This window comes from Phoxinus phoxinus (assembly GCF_949152265.1).
Source record: "Phoxinus phoxinus genome assembly, chromosome: 24".
Lineage (NCBI taxonomy): Eukaryota > Metazoa > Chordata > Actinopteri > Cypriniformes > Leuciscidae > Phoxinus > Phoxinus phoxinus.
In genome coordinates this window covers 19,800,639-19,819,154 of record NC_136899.1, presented here as the reverse complement: position 1 = coordinate 19,819,154, position 18,516 = coordinate 19,800,639, and the positions used below count along the sequence as shown (strand labels likewise).

The 18,516-nt window shown below is 41.2% G+C and overlaps 1 protein-coding gene across 3 annotated transcripts in view; it reads right to left on the bottom strand.

The window, feature by feature from the left end:
• The window catches only part of dpp6a (dipeptidyl-peptidase 6a), a 430,900-nt gene that overhangs the window by 47,341 nt on the left and 365,043 nt on the right, over positions 1-18,516 (bottom strand). For all 3 annotated transcript variants that reach the window (XM_079602703.1, XM_079602704.1, XM_079602702.1), the window contains 3 exons: positions 18,334-18,408; positions 14,559-14,611; positions 13,846-13,927 (listed from right to left, as the gene is read on the bottom strand). In XM_079602703.1, the coding sequence (XP_079458829.1) occupies positions 13,846-13,927; positions 14,559-14,611; positions 18,334-18,408 (210 nt within the window). The remainder of the gene's footprint in view (positions 1-13,845; positions 13,928-14,558; positions 14,612-18,333; positions 18,409-18,516) is intronic.

The following is an 18,516-nucleotide window of genomic DNA, read 5'->3' as shown; positions in this document are numbered from 1 at the left end:
GAGCATTTTGTGATTGTGTAGCACTGCATAAATGTTCTGTATAAAAAATTATTTACAGACTTGAAAGGGTTTTAGACAATATTTTCCATGTTGTTTCTAGCATGCATTTATGGAGACAAAACAAAAATAGAACTTTAGATGATAAGTCCTCTTAATATAAGATTTAATATTAAGCCTACTGTTTCGGTATAATTAGTTTAAATATATAGTTATTAGAAATTAGAATGCTGATATATATTTTAAGAGTTTTGACTGTTTTCAAAATGAGTAAATTTCCTGTGATGATAGAATCTAATTAAATAAAAGTAGGACGGGCCGAGAGCCGTGAGAATGGAGTGAGGCCGGTGACGCGATTGCTAATGAGCACCACAATGGCCTTGTGTCTCTCACGGAGGAGCTACAGGAGGATAAAAAGGAGTGAAGACAGTGAAGGATGAGATAGGACCAGGGCTGGACTACTTACATTGTGATCAGGGAAGGAGTCGCACGATAACTACGTCATTGCGACGACACAAGCGTCATCACGACACACCCTTTACGGCATTGGAGGATGTACCTTTTATACCTTTGTACCTAAAGAGTGCATATTAGTACCTCAAAGGTACATATTGGTACCAAAAGTGTGCATAGTAGTACCCAAATGGTACATGTTAGAACCTTTTTATAGGGTAGTGTCCAGCTTTTTTTTCTGACAAGATATAATATACAGTGTAGACGGCTTGAAATGAGTTTTAATGTTGGTTTCAAAACACTATAAAGTGGAGCTGTATGGTAGTGTAAAAGTCTCATGCTAACTTTAAAAATAATAACAGGGACGCAGTGTGAATATATAATAAAAGCAAGCAATCTCCATAAACATCTGTGATTCAAACACATTCCCATTTCATCCATGAAATGTTTCTCCATCGAATGGAAAGAAATGGGTTTCTGATATTGACAATAAAAACCAGAGCAAACACAACTGAAGAAATCCTGAAAAATTCTTCTGCCAGGCCAATGAAAATGTGCAGCCCATGAATATTTAACGAGCTGGCTTAATTTCCATTCAAGGTGTTCTGAACTGACAGCTCATCTGTACTGAAAAAAAATGGAGATTCTCAAAACAAGTCTTCACATACAGGGAAGAGACAGAGTCGTCACATACAGAATACGGTTTATGTTTGAGATGAGCGTTTTACGATCCATATGTTTAAATATGCATGTTGAGATGCATAATGCCACGTTTGGCATGCACACATCTAGGACACATCACTGAAAGATAGAATGTCCTAATTATTTAGTATCACACACACTCATAAAGTCGCTGAGATGAGTCGAGCTGGTGAGCTCTCATCCTGTGGAATCATAAATTCAGTCAGAGTCTTTTGTGTGTCTGTGAGTGCCATAAACCACCAAGATTATTTCCATGCACAGAGGGAGGGAGGAGGAGATAGAGTCTTGTGATTGACTTCTGGTGTTGGATTTTGCCCCCTTTTCTGGGATCTTATGTGATAGAAGTGGCCGCAGATTGGGGTTGTCACCAAGGGCGGTTCTAGGATTTCATCCTCTGGGGAGAATGTGTAGCAAGAGACCATTGCCTCTTTAAATCGGCATCACTATATTACTATATAGTAAGTCAAAAGTAGAATACCGGCACTTAAATTGTACCAAATCAATACAAACATTTAATAAATTATATATTGTCTTTCAGGTGAGCAGTACAGTTCAAATCGGTATACATATTTACTTACATTCACTATAGGTTCACTTTAGACTGTTTTTATTTTGACAATTTTGTGTGTATTTTCTCAAAAAGACGCAAGAGAACTCAATTCAGTACTCACAACACGCGGATTTGTGTGTGCGCTTCAGGTGTAAGAAACAATCTATCAAATGAAGAGCGTGTTAGTTCCTCATTGAGTTCTCATTCACAGCGTCTTGCGCTTAAATGTCTTAAAATCACTTGAATGTTTAAACTAGCAAGACTGAAAAATATGTGAAAATTATAACCTTTCTTGAGGAAGCAGCACCAGCCCGATCGTTCAGATTGGTGATTAAAGTTTTAGGGGGGAGAATTTCAATAGTTGATATTAATACTAGTGAAATTTCACAGTACTCAATATAAATTTCAATACCACAACAATATTCAAAGCACCTAAAGTTTGGCAATATATCAAATATCTAAAATTATGTAATGAATTAAGTTTCATGTTCCTTAATTACTTCTTGCAAATTGTAGAATTAGTAGATTTGATTAATTTGTGAATCAGTTTAAACTGTTTCAATAAATTGAATCAAAAATCTGATTTACGTATCAATCCATTTGCGGCATCACTCCAAAAAGTTTGCAAAATTATGTTTTATTACAAATACACTACTGTTTGAGGTCAGTTACATATATTGTTTTCAAATAAATCAATACTTTTATTCAGCAAGGATGCATTCAATTGATCAAAAGTAACAGTAAAGACATTCCGGTAGCCGTTATTACAGTAGAGATGATGAACATAAAGATTAACAGCTGTGGTGATTATTATTATATATATATTTAAAATATATTAAAATTTTAAATTGTAACATAAAAAAAACAGCTAACTCGACCACAAACTTTTGAACAGTAATGTATATGTCGGTAAATATTAATGTTTTTGTTATTTATTGTTCTAATGGTGTGTGTTGTCAGGGTTCTGTTATGTTATATTCCTGTTTGAGTTTTACTATAATTTAGTTGGTTTTTGCTTTTTCAGTTTCCTTTGCTCCCTTTTACCGCTTCTAGTTAGTTTCCTAGGTTACTCATTCATTGTTTCATTAGTCATGTCAGCTGTCTTGTTTCTTTGATTAGTTCACTGTTATTTAAGTCCTGTGTTTTGTTCAGTTCTTTGTCCGTTCTCTTCCTAGTAATTTTGGTTGTTCTGTTCCCTGTTTTCTGACCCTGAAATTCTGATAATTATTGTTAAGTTTTGATTTTGTAAATAAAAGACTGTGACTTTTAAATCCTGCACTTTTATTTAATTCTGTATTTCACCAAACCATGACAGAAGAATGGACCTAAAACAATGAATTTAGCAGCAGTCCAGATCCTGATCTCGCTGGGTAACCAATCCTTAGAGTCCTGCTTGGACTTGAGCTTCTGGGGAGCTTTAAGGAGTGTGTGGAGTGGGTACTCCTCCGCAACCATTCCAATAATTCCAAATTATGAATAATAATGGCCCAAGAACAGAACCCTGGGGGACACCTTGCTTGAGGGGGACAGTAGGTGATCGAAAATCCTGTACTGAAATGTAGAATTGTCGGTCAGAGACATTGGAAGAAAACCAAGAAAGAATAGCACCAGAAATAACCACATCCAAGAGGTGTGAATAAGTAATTCATGAGAGAAGGTATCGGAGGCAGAGTTGAGGTCGAGTAGCAGAAGTATAGAGAACCAGAGACACCCGAAAGTAGTACTTCATTCCCTACCTTTACAAGTGTTTCAGTAATATTAAGTGGGCGAAAACCAGATTGAAAGGGACCAAAGATATTATTTTCGACTAGAAAAGACTGAAGCTGGGAGGCAACAGTACTTTCCAGTAATTTAGCAAGGAAGGGTAAATTTGAAATAGGACAATAATTAGATATAACGCAGGGATCAAGATTGGGTTTCTTAGGAACAGGGGTAACTGCAGCAGTTTTAAGTGGCAGAAGTAATGAAGCACAGGGAAGAGATGCATTGATGAAGTCTTGTTTCTTTGATTAGTTAGTAGTCAGTAGTCTGTTATTTAAGCCAGGGCTGTGCGATATAGCTAAAATATCACAATATAATGATTCATATCGTTCGGTATCGATAATTATTGACATTTTTTATAACTTTTTTTTTAAAGACAAGTAGAAAAGTTTGCATTTAAACCATTGTTTTTTATTTTATGTATCCACATTAGTAAGGCGAACAACAAATGATATTAGTTTTAGCAGTCAAAAATAAAATGTACACAAAAATATCTTCTTTATGTCTTATATTAAGATAAAAAAGTAAGCGTTAAAGAAACTCATGAAATTAAAATGTTCCAAAATGTGTGCAATGTAAAAGTGTAAATGTAGAACAATCAAGGCAAACTTTGAGGTAGATCAACATCTGTAATGAGAAGGGGTGTAACGGTTCACACAATTCACGGTTCTATACAACACAGTGATGTCACGGTTAGGTACATTTATTCAATACAGCAAAAAGAAAGAAATGCCAAAGAAATTTCCTTGATTTAAATTTTTTTATAAAATGATTAAAATAAAAATAATTTTTAAATAAGTGTGAGTTTTCCTACATCTTGAAACTTAGTTTTATAAATGTGGGTAATCTTTGAAGGATGAACAAATACTGTTTTGGTCATCACATTAAAAATAGCATTTAAATAAGATAATATTTGATTTTTGAAGTGCTGGAAAAAGATGTGACGTACTTGAAATCATTTTACTATTCCTACCAAATTTCCATGGTTACCTTACATCTTGCATACATTATTGCAATTAAAACAATGGTTTGAAACGTTCAAGTATTTCTCAATGAAGTAGTTTGTTCTTCAAAGTAATTATTGAAATAAATAGTCAGTAAGAACTACACTTAAAGCAGTGATTTTCTCTTTTTGCTCAATATTGTTGTTTGATAAATATTCTCACCATAATAGACAGCAGCAGGTCTATTATGCTGCATTTACACAGTGCACAGATCTGGTATTTTTACATAAATTGGATTTGTTTTCATACCGCATGTTTACACTCACTGAAGACAAACCAAGTATGTTTACACCAATACCTCGCCAAGATGAGAAATTACCCAAGAAGTACATCTGAATGTTTACAAGTGCATTACCGTGATGCGTAGCCATTATTCTCAGAGCACACATGCAAATTCACAAGTGAGCGCTTGACTGAAGCTGCCTGTCAGTCATGTTTCAAATTGAGTTGGCACTTGTACTACTGATACCAAAGACTTTAGATATACAAAGATCGTATTACTATTAATGGGTGAAAGTGCAAAAAGCCTTTTAAATAAAAGAGCCAACCGGTAAAGGCATTGGGTTACTGCCGCTGGCGTTAGAAGCTTCGGTTGGTATAGAAATAGTCAATGTTCTGAGACACGCTTAGGACTGCAAATGCGCATTAGGCTGGTCCAGCCTGAAAAATGCAGTTTTTGGCAGATTTCATTGGTATTTCAAATATGAAATTTAATTGTAAGCTTGGTGAACAGCTGGATAATTTGATGTTTCCGAGGGACTTTGCTGAATCAGTTAAGGCGGGCATACACTGTGCGATTTTCGTCCGATTTTGAGCGAATTCGGACTTGTGCGACTCTTTTTCGGGTTGGGACGATTTTCAGCTTTGTTGTGCGTTGTTTGTTGTGCAGTGTTCGGGCAATCTGTTCCTTGGACTGGTGCCTTGTCGTGGCGGAACAGCTTGTGAGTCCCAATGACCCTGAGAGCTAAGCTGGCGGGGGCCTTGTACCCCTGGTAGCTTCAAGCAAGCCAGACAGGTCAAAGGCGAGAGACCAGACGAAACCCAGTCCACCCTGCTAGCCTGGCAGCAGGGGCTGGTATGCTGAGTATCAGAGCGCGCTTGCTGTCACAGCACCTGAGTCGGTCTGTCTCAGCCGCCCGGTGAGCAGAAGAGCACCTCGCCAATGGTCACGGGGCAATAGACCTAGTTAGTTGGTCACTGCGGGGCAACTCATAACCACACCAACCGTCACACACCTGTGTTCCGTTGGATTTTGTAGCATTGAGTCCAGAGGTGGAAGTTTGACCTGGGCACGCATCCTTTCACAAAATTTTGCCCAGGCGCTCTCCATTATGAGCATCTCATCTCTCCATTATGACGTCTAACATTCAGCCTCCACGACTGGCAACTCGGGAGCACTCTGTTCTTAAGAGTGCTGTCGTTGCTCGGCAAGGTTCGCGTGTACGGCAGGCGCGACCTGGTCGTCATCCTGCAACTGTCGCATACACCTCCATCGCATGCTGGAATGTGCGTTCTCTTGGCGTTACTTCTGACATGGACTGCGTCTCACCTCGTAAATCAGCCCTGATTGATGCAGAACTACTCCGACTTAACATCTCCATCGCTGCCCTGAGTGAAACTTGGCTGACCGGTGTTGGCTCTGTCCGGGAAAAAAACTACACTTTTTTCTGGAACGGATACCCAGATGGTAACAGACCAATGCACGGTGTTGGCTTTGCAATCCAAAACAAGCTACTGTCCTCAGTGGAAAAACCTGTGCCCATCTCCGCACGTCTCTCCTCACTGCGCCTGCACACAAACTGTGGCCCAGTTATAATCATAGCGACTTACGCCCCTACACTGACTTCTGATCTAGATGCAAAGGAATCATTCTACAATCAACTGAGCTCCATTATCCAGAAGATCTCCTCAACCGAACGTTTGATGATCCTTGGTGACTTTAATGCCCGAGTGGGTGCTAACTCTAGTGCATGGCCTGACATTCTGGGAAGCCATGGATATGGGAACATGAATGACAACGGTCAGCGCTTACTGGAACTCTGCAGCACTCACAAACTCTGTGTCCCCTCTTCATTCTTTCAGGGCTCAAGCTCCTCCAAAGTCACCTGGCGTCATCCACGCTCTAAGCGCTGGCACCAACTTGACCATGTATTGGTGAAGCGTGAGCATTTGAAGGAAGTAACACACTGCCGATCACTGCACTCAGCAGATTGTGACACTGATCACGCCCTTCTACGTTGTAAACTAAGGATGATCCCAAGCAAGTTTCATTACGCCAGGTCCAAGCCTATTCCTCGTCTGGATATTTCTGCAACCTATGCTCCTGCTTCACATCATGCGTTCCAGGAACTACTTGCTTCCAGCTTTGACTCTTCACCTCCTCATGTGGACATTACGGCTGCCTGGCAGCACTTCCACTCTGTTACCACAAAGGCTGCATTCTCCGTCTTTGGAAAGCGATCCAGATCACAGCCTGACTGGTTCAAAACCCATGCCAGCCTCCTCCTACCTGCAATTGACTCTAAGCGTTCAGCCAGACTGTCCTACCTGCAGCGTAACACTCGCTCAAATAAGGCAGCATTTAAGCAGGCATGTCGCAATGTCCAACGGGTCACTCGCACAGCCATGCAGGCTTACTGGAGCACACTATGTGACCGTATTGAGTTAAGTGCATCCACTGGAAACATCCGAGGTGTCTTTGAAGGTCTGAAAGAAGCCTTGGGTCCAGTCCCAAAAAAATCCTCTCCACTCTGTTCCCTATCAGGCGAACTTCTGACCGATTTGGAATCTCAATTGGCGAGATGGGCAGAGCACTACAGCCTTCTCTATGCTCAGCCTGTCACAGCCAACACACTGGCAATAACTGCTGCTGTTCCTGAGCTCCCCCCTATGTCTGATCTGGATGCAGACATTACCATCGAGGAAATCAAATCTGCAATTAAAGCACTGAAAAATAACAAGTCTCCCGGAGCTGACGGCCTCCCCCCTGAGGCTTATAAGGCAGGCGGTGATGTTCTTGCCTCTGTCCTACATCATCTGGTTGTGATGTGCTGGAACAGTGGATATCTCCCAGATGTCCTGAGAGATGCCAACATCATCTCCATTTATAAAAACAAGGGGGACCGTGCAGACTGTAACAACTTCAGAGGAATATCTCTGCTCAGTCTTGCTGGCAAGATATTTGCTCGTACTATTCTACCACGTCTACAAATCCTTGCTGACCGTATCCTCCCTGAAAGCCAGTGTGGGTTTCGTGCTGGCCGCTCCATAGCAGACATGGGGCCCTATTTTAACGATCTGAAACGCAAGTGTCAAAGTGCAAAGCGCAAGTAACTTTGTGGGCGGATCCCGGCGCTGTTGCTATTTTCCCAGCGGGATAAATGACTCTTGCGCCCGACGCAAATGTAAAAGGGGTTGGTCTGAAGTAGCTTCATTATTCATAGGTGTGGTTTGGGCGTAACGTGAAATAAACCAATAAGAGCGCCATCTCACATTCCCTTTAAGAGCAGGCGCGCTTGTTCCACGGCGGATTGCTATTATAACGGCGGATCGCTATTATAACGGTGGATTTGCCGGCGCACGCCAGGAGCGGTTCACAGCCGAGGAAACCGACGTTCTCGTCAGGGCTGTAAAACACAGAGAAGTGACATTGGGGATGATGGGAGAAACCCACCCAAATTAGCTTCGGTTAAACAGGCGTATAATTTGGGTAAATGTGTAGCCTAATCTAGATTTTTTTTTTTTTTTTATCTAGATAGATCTTTTTCACATCTTCACGGACACAACAATGATTTCCCTCGTGTGTTAATATTTTTCCTTGTAATAATGTATGATTTGCAAAAATGAAAACTGCTGCATCTGTTTATATTAGAGAATCAAAGTGGATGCGCGTTAACATTATGGCCAAGCACGCACCCTTAAAATACCATATCACTAACGCGCAACGCGCCACTGTCTTTAGACTGTTTTTTTCCTAATCAATGCCGCAATTGCTTTCTAAAACTGGAAAATAGCACCATGGAAGTTTTGCGCCGGAACACGCCTTCTCTTTGCGCTGAACCTCCCCCGCGAGCGCAAGTTCATTCCCTAATTTACCGACGTGCGTCTGTGGAGGGAAAAGTCCGCTGTGCGCGGGTGCAAAATAGGAATGATACATGCGTCGGTGTTCAAAGTCAATTGCGCTGGGTGCAAGATAGGGCCCATGGTGTTCTGCGTCCGTCAACTACAGGAAAAGTGTATTGAACAGCGTAAACCTCTGTTTTTGGTGTTTGTAGACTTGACCAAGGCCTTTGACTATGTTAGTCGATCAGGACTTTTCCTCATCTTACAAAGACTTGGCTGCCCTCCAAAGTTACTGAAGGTGATTACTGAGTTTCATGAGGGCATGAAGGCAACTGTACAGTCTGAAGGCACTCGCTCTGACGAGTTCCAGATAAAGTGTGGGGTAAAGCAGGGATGTGTCCTTGCCCCTACCCTCTTCGGAATTTTCTTCTCTGCCCTACTACGCCGTGCATTTCCTGATGACTCGGGTATCCTTCTACACACCCGTAGCTCAGGAAAACTGTTCAATCTGGCCAGACTGCGGGCAAAGACTAAAGTACGCCATGTTCTGGTACGTGAGCTGCTTTATGCTGATGATGCTGCCTTTGTTGCCCACTCAGAGGCAGATCTACAACTACTCTGCACATCATTTGCCGCTGCATGTCTAGAGTTTGGTTTGCAGATTAGTCTTAAAAAGACAGTTATCCTTGCCCAACCTGCAACCCTAAACCCTACAGTATACATTAACAACACATGTCTATCTGTGGTAGACAAATTCACCTACCTGGGCTCCACAGTATCAAACAACAATAACCTTGAAGCAGAACTTGACATGCGCATTGGGAAGGCATCATCAATGTTTGGAAAACTGAGCAAGCGTGTCTGGCACAACAAGAACCTCACATTGCTCCTCAAAGTCCGTGTATACCATGCATGTGTACTTAGCACCTTACTATATGCAAGTGAGACATGGACAACATACAGGAGGCACGAACATCGCCTCAACGCCTTCCATTTTCGCTGCCTTCGCTCCATACTGGGTGTATGCTGGAAGGATCATGTGCCAAACTCTGTTATACTTGAGAGAACTGGTTCCAGTGACCTGTACACCATCCTTCGTGAACGCCACCTCCGTTGGACTGGGCATATTTGTCGAATGAATGATACTCGCCTCCCAAAAATCTTGCTATATGGCGAGTTGGCAAATGCCCCCCGCAAACATGGTCGCCCCCATCTACGTTTTAAAGACATTATTAAGAGGGATCTTCAGGCCTTCTCCATCAACCTGGACAACTGGGAGGCACTTGCAAATGACAGACCCAACTGGCGCGCAGCAATTAACAACGGCCGCAGGGACTCTCAGGAGGCCTACAAGTCATTTTTGGAAGAGAGACGCTCAAAACGGGAAGCAGTTCGTCGCACTCGACATGAACGGCCATAGTAGTAGTTCGGGCAGTGTACAGGGAGAAACGAGAGGCAGATAACTGAATTTCGGCAATCGGCTGAATTTCTGGCATGTTAGAAAGTTTGGTCGCTCTTCGTGACTATATCGCACAGTTGAAGCAGAACTACGAATCGATTGCCCTAAACTCAGTGTTTTATACCTCACTGTGCCTGCGCGAAAACAGAAGTTTAACCATTTCATCTGTACAAAAAAAAAAAAAAAAAAAAAACACGACAAGAGGGAGATCTTTAAGTTCTGTAGTTTAAACTATCTACTAATTACTGTTGCTTACCTCTAGTTCTAGGGCCAAAGCAAGTCAATCACAGGGATGTAGGAAGTATGGCAAAGTGACGCATCATCTCATTCCCTTCTCAGGGAACTAGGGTTACAGTCGTAACCTGAGACGTTCCCTTTCGAGGGACCTTTCGTCGATGACGCTTTGGGAACGAGAATGCCCAATACGCCATATGAAACAGAACCTGTCAGTGTGAATACTGCACAACTAAGACAAGAGCATTTGAGAACCTGGGGCAGCACCCAGGTCGAAGTTGCAAAACCTTACGTATGTGAGCGGAGAGGACCAGCCTGCCGCATACCACATTCTACAGGGATATCTACATACATAATAAGGCTTCTAAGCCTCCATACTCCTGTCCTGGTCTAAAAGGACCACGGAGGAAACAACCCAATCCACTTGAGACCGAAGGTCCCTCCTGACTGGAATCTCCAAGGGAGAGCCGTCAAGGAGAGACACCGGGTCCGAGAACCAGTAGGCTCGGCCAGTACGGTTCTACTAGTAGTATAATTATTCCATCCCGGCGGACCTTCTCCAGAACTCCTGGGAGCAGGGTAATCGGGGAAAGATGTACAGACGTAGCCTCGGCCATGTCATACCACAACGTCCAGCCCCAGCACCAAAGTGGACCGTGCGTCATTTCCTGAGACGCGAAGAGATCCACTTGTGCCTGGCATAAACCCCTCAAATGTGCTCCACCACCTCAGTGTGGAGCCTCTATTCCCCGGGCCTCAGCCCCTGCCTCAACAGGATGTCTGCTCCTACATATTTATATAAGAGACCACCGATGTGTTGTCTGTACGGACAAGCACTTGATGGTCCCTCAGTTCTGGGAGGAATGTCTCAACGCATTGAAGACTGCCATCATCTTCAGGCAATTTATGTGCCAAAAAAGATGATGACTCCTCCACAGGCCCTGGGATGAGCGGCCTCCCATTACCGCTTCCCAGCCGGTGAGGGAAGCATCTGTCGAGATAGCAACTCGATGGCAAAGAGCTCCCAACCCTGGAACCTGGGAAAGGAACCAGTATTTCCTCCATATAACCAAGGCGAGGAGAAACCGCTGCATGACCTTGATTGTACAAAATGGGTTTCCCCTCGGGGAGAACCCTCTGGCTCTGAGCCACCACTGCAAGGGTCTCATGTACAGTAGGCCAAAAGGTATCACATTGGACGCTGCTGCCATGAGGCCCAACAGTTTCTCGAACTGTTTCATAATGTGTGACTGCTCATGTGAGATAGGAACCAGTATTTCCTCCATATAACCAAGGCACGGAGACACCGCCGCGTGATCTTGATCGTACGAAGTTTCTGGAACTGTTTCACAGTGCGTGACTGGCCTAGCTTCAACTCTTTTGTGGCTGTGAGGATAGCAGCTACATGAACGGGCGATGACTGAATCCCATACCACACCAAGGAAAGTGGTTCTCTGTAATGGAGAAAGCACACTCTTCTTGGCATTGAGTCTCAACCCCAATATCTTCATCTGAGCAAGGACGACATCTCTTGTAAAACCCTGATTCTTGAGTACACCTGCTCTATAGCTCCCTTCGCTAATAGAGACTCTACTTCTTGCTCCATTACCAGAGCCTGCTCGGGATGTACTAACGCGAGTAGCACCCCGTTGTAACGAGGTGGAGGAGAACGAAACTGGATTCAGTAACCTCTCTCTATTATCTGCAGGACCCCATGGAGATATATTTGGCAGATTCTTCCACTCTGTCAGAAAATCCACTAAGGGTACCAGTCTCTCAAGACTGGCCTCTGGTGTTATTGTAACAGCCATTTCGGTGACCTGAAGCATCCTGGCAGGAAACAACCGAACTGACTATTTTTGAACCCCCCTCAGAGGGTGCGAGTTTGACAGTGTTATGGTGACACTGAGCCATGTGCCCGCTGGAGACCGCTGCACCCCAAGGCACCAAGGGTGGCGGGGTTGGCAGAATGGCCTCCTGAGGGCACCGAGGTGGGGCGGGCACTGTATACTGAGGTGTACACCGCTCCACAACGGTCGGGGTTGCCCTCAGAGGTCTGACACCAGTGGCATCAGTACCTTGGCCGAAGCCTTTTTCACAGAAAAAAACAGTCCTCAGATCCATCTTCTGCTTTAAAGGCTTCTGTTGAGAATGCCATTCCAGTCCCCAATCTTTCAAAGGGGGATAACAGGAAATGACACTCTGCCTGTAAAAGGAGTTTGTTAATGGCTAGTGCTGCTCCGCCCAGCAGCCCCATTTACGAAGTTATAAACTCCAAACTTATTGTACACAGGAGATTGAGATGCTCAATAACTCGATGCTCAGCACATAATTATACCATTTAATTCCTCAAAATTAAATGTAGTAAAAGATTGCAGTCTTTTAATAAATAAACAGTAGCATGGGGAAACTCCCGATAGTGAACACGCGTCAGTAATGTTCATGAATGAACGTAGAACGTAGTTTACAAAGTTATACTAAATTCGCTGGAAATGAACATTGTTTTTTTCAACTCCTCTCCCTCTGAGCATTTCCCAGGTATCCCCTGAAATGTCACTATCTCTGCTCTCCAAATATGGTATTACACGTTGTATAGAACCAATCAAAAAGCTTAGAAATTTATACAAACGCTGATCATTTGTCAATGGGAAGCCCCGTTTCGACTGACCGGCACGCGATTGGTCCAGCCATCCTCCTGTCAGACTCACAGCACTCTGTGTAAACAAGCTAGCAGATCTCCTCAGAAAGATTAAATATTATTAATTTGAGGAATGTTGTGTTATACATGAATGTCTTTGATCAAATTAAGCTGTAAAATAAATAGTTTATCCATTTAAATGCAATGGATTTTGAAAGATATCAACAAAAAACGGGCAAAAAACTTTAAAAGCGATTTCTCAGGTTTTCAATTGGAAAAAGAGGGCAGACGACCATATTTCAAATGTGTATATCTTTACAACCACCCTCTTTCCATTAATACCAAAATCTCAATTTTGAAATTTGGGTCACTGTGACTCATTTAGCTGGATCAGGTCACATAATTATATGCTTGTGGTTGAAATAGTGACAGACAACAATAAATAAGACCGACAGTATGTAACACAGAGCGCTTGCGGAGGCACAAAAGCTAGCGCGGTTCTAAACCGGATGTCCTTTATCCTTTCCTGGTCGTCACATCACCCGCCCATTCTCGCCACACCACTCTCGCCATTGGACTAGTTGACACAAGTGCTTCAGACGCAATCACACAGGAATCCCAAAGCGTCATCGACACATCGCGAGTTCCCTCTAAAGGGAATTATGTTTCCTCTTAGTTATTTTTCTTATCAGTTATGTACATTAGGGTTTTATGTTAATTTTATTTTGTTAATATAGTATTTACCTACAGTAGTATCTACCTCACCATCAACTTGTGATGAGATTTGATTCATCCTGTGGTTTTGGTGTGTTTTGGTGGTTGTCAGTGTATTATAAAGGTACAAAACAGATTTTAGGGCTTTGGTAGGTTGGTCTATTGACATTATATAAGTTATAAAGTTATACATTTTGCTATGGTAAAGTTCTGGCAACCACAGCTTTTTACAGTAAATTAGTTTTTACAGTGTGGGAAATGTCATGTTTACCAGCTGCTGGCCTCGCGGTCCCCATCCTGCATACTGCAGGTGAGCGTTTCGCACTTCTGGAGGGTTCAGGATCCACGTTTCCCTGTGAAAGAGAAGCAAAGACATTACTAATCAACTAGTTGGTGGTGGGATGACAAGTGGACTAGTTGACCATCCTGACCCAGACAAACTGACAGGCAATCAGTCAAACATTCATGTCTTCAGAGGGCTAACAAAGAACACTTCCTCTATGTGGTGCAGTGGAGCGTGTGCCAACAGATATTGATTTCATCGCAGTGTACTACACAGCCCAACACAACAGCACGGCGAATAAAGCACCACAAGGGAATTCCTGTGGCAGGAAATCTAACAGTGATAGTATATCCCAGTGCGCTGTTAAATCCGGCTGGAGCAGCGGCCCAGCGCTGTGTCAGCATCTGTTCCATCTGACAGAGCTCATAAATATAGATGCTTTATTCTGCTGCTTGTTATAAAGGCATGTCCTACGCAGGCCCAAAAATTACAGGTGACATGAGCTGTATGTCTCTGTGCTAATCACAGGACAGATGTGTTGGTACTGTATGACCACATGGTTGCAGTATGGAGATTCAGTCCTCTGAGTGGCTTTGACACGAGTTGAGCAGCAAAACGCTGCATCGATGTTTTCCTCGGTTGTATAATGACAAATGGATTCTGTAAACTAATGCGACTGTTATATGAGCTCAGCAACTTACGGAGTTTCCAGGCTGCAAATGATGTAGTCCGCAGTGAAGGAGTGCTCGTAAACCTGAGAGTTTGAACAACACAAAGACAAACAGAGAGAAATTAAATTGTTGGAGAACAGCACTTACTTGCACTAAAAGTGCCAACAAAGCTCTAGTAGCAATAACATTTGAGAGGCTGTGCATTACAGTAATTTTACCACAGTTAAAGGGTGATTTTAGCCTAAACGTAAAGAGGGTAGATTTACCATAGTAATATCATAGTACCACGCCCCTCGAATGCACAAACAGCTATGGTGAATGTAAATGACACTAATGTTTGATAAATAATGCAATTTGTGGGCTTATGGTTAACGAGTTTGACTGGTAAACCAAAGGTTGCTGGTTCGATTCCAGTACCAGCAGGAAATGACTGTGGTGCCCTTGAGCAAGGTACTTAACCCCAATTCGGGTGTCACAGCATAATGGCTGCCCACTGCTCTGAGTGTGTCACTAGTATTCCATATGAATACTGTTTTCCTGTGCAAAACTTCCTGTTGCAAATCACTGGATCTATCAATTAATTAAAAAATACTTCAAAAATACAATAAAGATTTAATGACTTATACATTTCTATTGGGAGAATACTTTTAAATGTTTTATTATATGTATATATATGCACCTTGAGAATATATTAAAAATGTGATTATTACTTTTTACATTATATTATAAAATAACATAATTCCATTAAGCATGCTTTAATTTAAACGATTGTTGAAAATCGTATAAATATTTTTCAAAAACATACAAACCAAAAAATGCAAAGGCTAGAGATTTAAATAATTGTTTAAGCTTTAAAAAAAATAAACACCATTAGTAAATAACTTTACCACAAAATGAAAGTTTCCTGAACTTAAGTGTGCAACAAAGAATCATTATTATTAAATTATTATTATTACTTTGAAATTTGATAACATCTTTGACATTTTTGACCACTAAATAACTCTTCCACAAAACAATACATGATCCTCTCTGTAGGCTGCATCTTGCTGCATTATTAATATCATTCAACTGATGTGTGGTCACAATCAGATTTCAGAGGCAGAACTATCTAATTTAATAAAACGCGAATCCACCGTTGTTAAAGAAGGCAGGAACGCTGTTGTTTCCCTCTGAGGACAGTGTCAACATCTGTCCGTGAGCCAGAGGGCTGACCGCAGCATATGCTCACCGCTGACATGAGCTTGACACGTGTGCTGTAGCAGAGCTGTTAATACTGTCAAAGATTAACATTCAACACCTGTACTCGCCATCACCCTCTGTCTTACAGATGCTGAGAGATGGAGAGCTGCTTTGTGAAGGGCACTCAGCACCATGACAGAGTTTGAGAATGAGGGGCGTTATGAATGAGTGTGTGTGTGTGTGTGTGTGTGTGTGTGTGTGTGTGTGTGCGTGCGTGCGTAGGCAATGACAGCTGGGGGACGAGGTTGTCATCCATCAAGGTGATGTTGAGACGGGCACTGAATAACAAACTAGAGGCAGCGCTCACACTCTTTCCTTTGGCTCACTCTTTCTTGTCATGTGTGTGTGAAGTGCTCTGGTGTCACTGTCCCAGTGCTGTGACACTTTCTCCTCCGTCTCTTCAGCTCTGTAACAGCTGCCCTGATCAAACTAACTCTTTACCTGCTGCTCAGACCTTCAGTGGTTGTGCTTTCAACATTTGTTTTCACACTAAACCTTTAGGTGCAAAACCAAGTCTGCGTAAAAACGGTCTGGTTAGTTGTGGAAGATGTTCAGGTGTGCAGCAAGGCAAGGAATCTTTTCTGTGTTAAGATATACTTCCTGCAAAATTGTGATGTAATTTATAACAAAATCAGGACAAAACGAAGATTGTTTGGGAGTTCAAAACAGCTTGGCAAAGCAAACTGTCCGGAAAAGTTTGCTCTGGCTGAAAAAAAAACTACCACTGTCCTTCGTCAAGGTCAGACGAGTAAAAACATGAACACACTGGTGGAGAGCTACTTTATAGTAGAAATTAATACTGTTTTTTCATGTTTAATACTGTAATGCTGCTTGCTTTTAAACAATCTATTGTATACTATATTGTGCTTTATAAGTACGTGTGGCGACTGAAATGGAGTGCCGAATTGCAGAGCTGATGCAAACATATCTACATCACTATGATCAGATGGTTTCTTAACTGTTGTTTTCTCACCACTGTCATTTTTATTGTGTGTTTATTTTGTTATTGAAAGGAGTGCGTGTAACACATCATTACATATTCATCTAAGCATCGCTCTCAGCAGTGTGAGCAGCATTGGACGTTTGTTAACAGTATTTCACTGGTCATGTTACGCATTTCGAAATTCACCCCTAATAATAAGACCAAAAAAGAACTTCGATGTGAGTATATCAGGGCCATTAGCTTGAACATTGTGGTTTGGAACAGGGTTATTGTCCAACACTGAAACTAAAACCTAAACTATTAATTTAAAATATTTTAAATCCAGATGGGCAAACACACAAAAACAAAACAAAAGTCTATGGAAGCACACAGCAGAACACATTTTTAAAGGAAAGTGTAAATTCAGTCAAACTGCATATGGTTACTATGAAAACTACAATAATGCAGAATGAAAATAAAATATTTCAAATTTAAAGAACAATAATTTTTAAAAATTGTAACAATTAAAAATAGTATATAAATAATAATAATAATAATAATACAATTAGCATTAATACTATGAATAAAATCTAATACTAAAATGCTATATTTTATATTTATTTAAAATATATATAAAAAAGGTACAGATTTAAAGACGCAAAACTATAAAAGACAGTGATAACAATCTGGTAAAAAAAAATCTGAAAATATCTTATAAATAAAAAAGTGTAATAAATTTAATATTAATACAAAAGAAAGTAATGTTAATATCATTACAATTTAATATGCAAATTATTAAAAAATAATACATTTTATTTTAAAATATTAAAATTAGATGTTCAGATTTAAAGATGCAAAACCATGAAAGGAAATTTTACCAAATTTATGAAAGTGAACTGCTATTAAAATATTAATAATAATAATAATAATAATAATAATAAAACAATTAAAATATTTTATTTACAAATAAAATGTACAGTTACCGGTAGTTTTAAAATTGAAAAAGACAATTTGACCAAATTTATAAAAGTGAACTGCTATTGATAACACATTATCTGTGAACAATGGTATAATCCATCCCTGAGTTCAATATTTCCTTTCGGCTATGACTTTTCCATCTAATCGGTTAAAGATAATTTATGCTCAATAAAAAAGTACTTGTAAGCTGTTAAAATAATTTGGAACTGAACATAACTATATAGAAATTTCCTTTATATTTTCACTTAATTTCTAAATCTAAAAAAAATGATAGTTCACTAAAATTCCTTGTTATTTCCAGGATGTCTATAACTTTGGGAACTGTTTGGTGCATATCCTCTTGAATTGTTACCTAGCTAGCAACACCTGCGGCTAATTCCCACAATCACCCTGTGGTTCAGAAGCACACTGTATAATACAATATGAAAAGAGAGGGTGGTGGTGGAATAGAAGTTGAGTTCAGACCAGATCAAACCAAGTGTGAAAATAGACTCTGTCCTTTCTCTCGGCTGGCAGTAGGGGTGTGTGTGTGTTCGGTTTCTATCACTCCAGAGGGGTGTATTTGCTTCTGGTGAGGCGGTGGAGTGTGGCGGCCCTTTCACATCGTGCCATGATTATTTTCATCTCAACACACACATACAACACCCAAATAAACACAGGCCTCACCGGCTGCACGTTGTAGGCCAGCAGGACCAGTTTCATATCTGGGGAAACCTCATATTTGCTGGCTTTGTACATTTCCTGGAAAGTGAACAGAGAAAAAGTATATGAGACTTTTAGCAAGCATAGTTTCATTACCATATTCCTTAAATGACTGTGATAGATTGCATCGCGCAGACACCGAGAGAC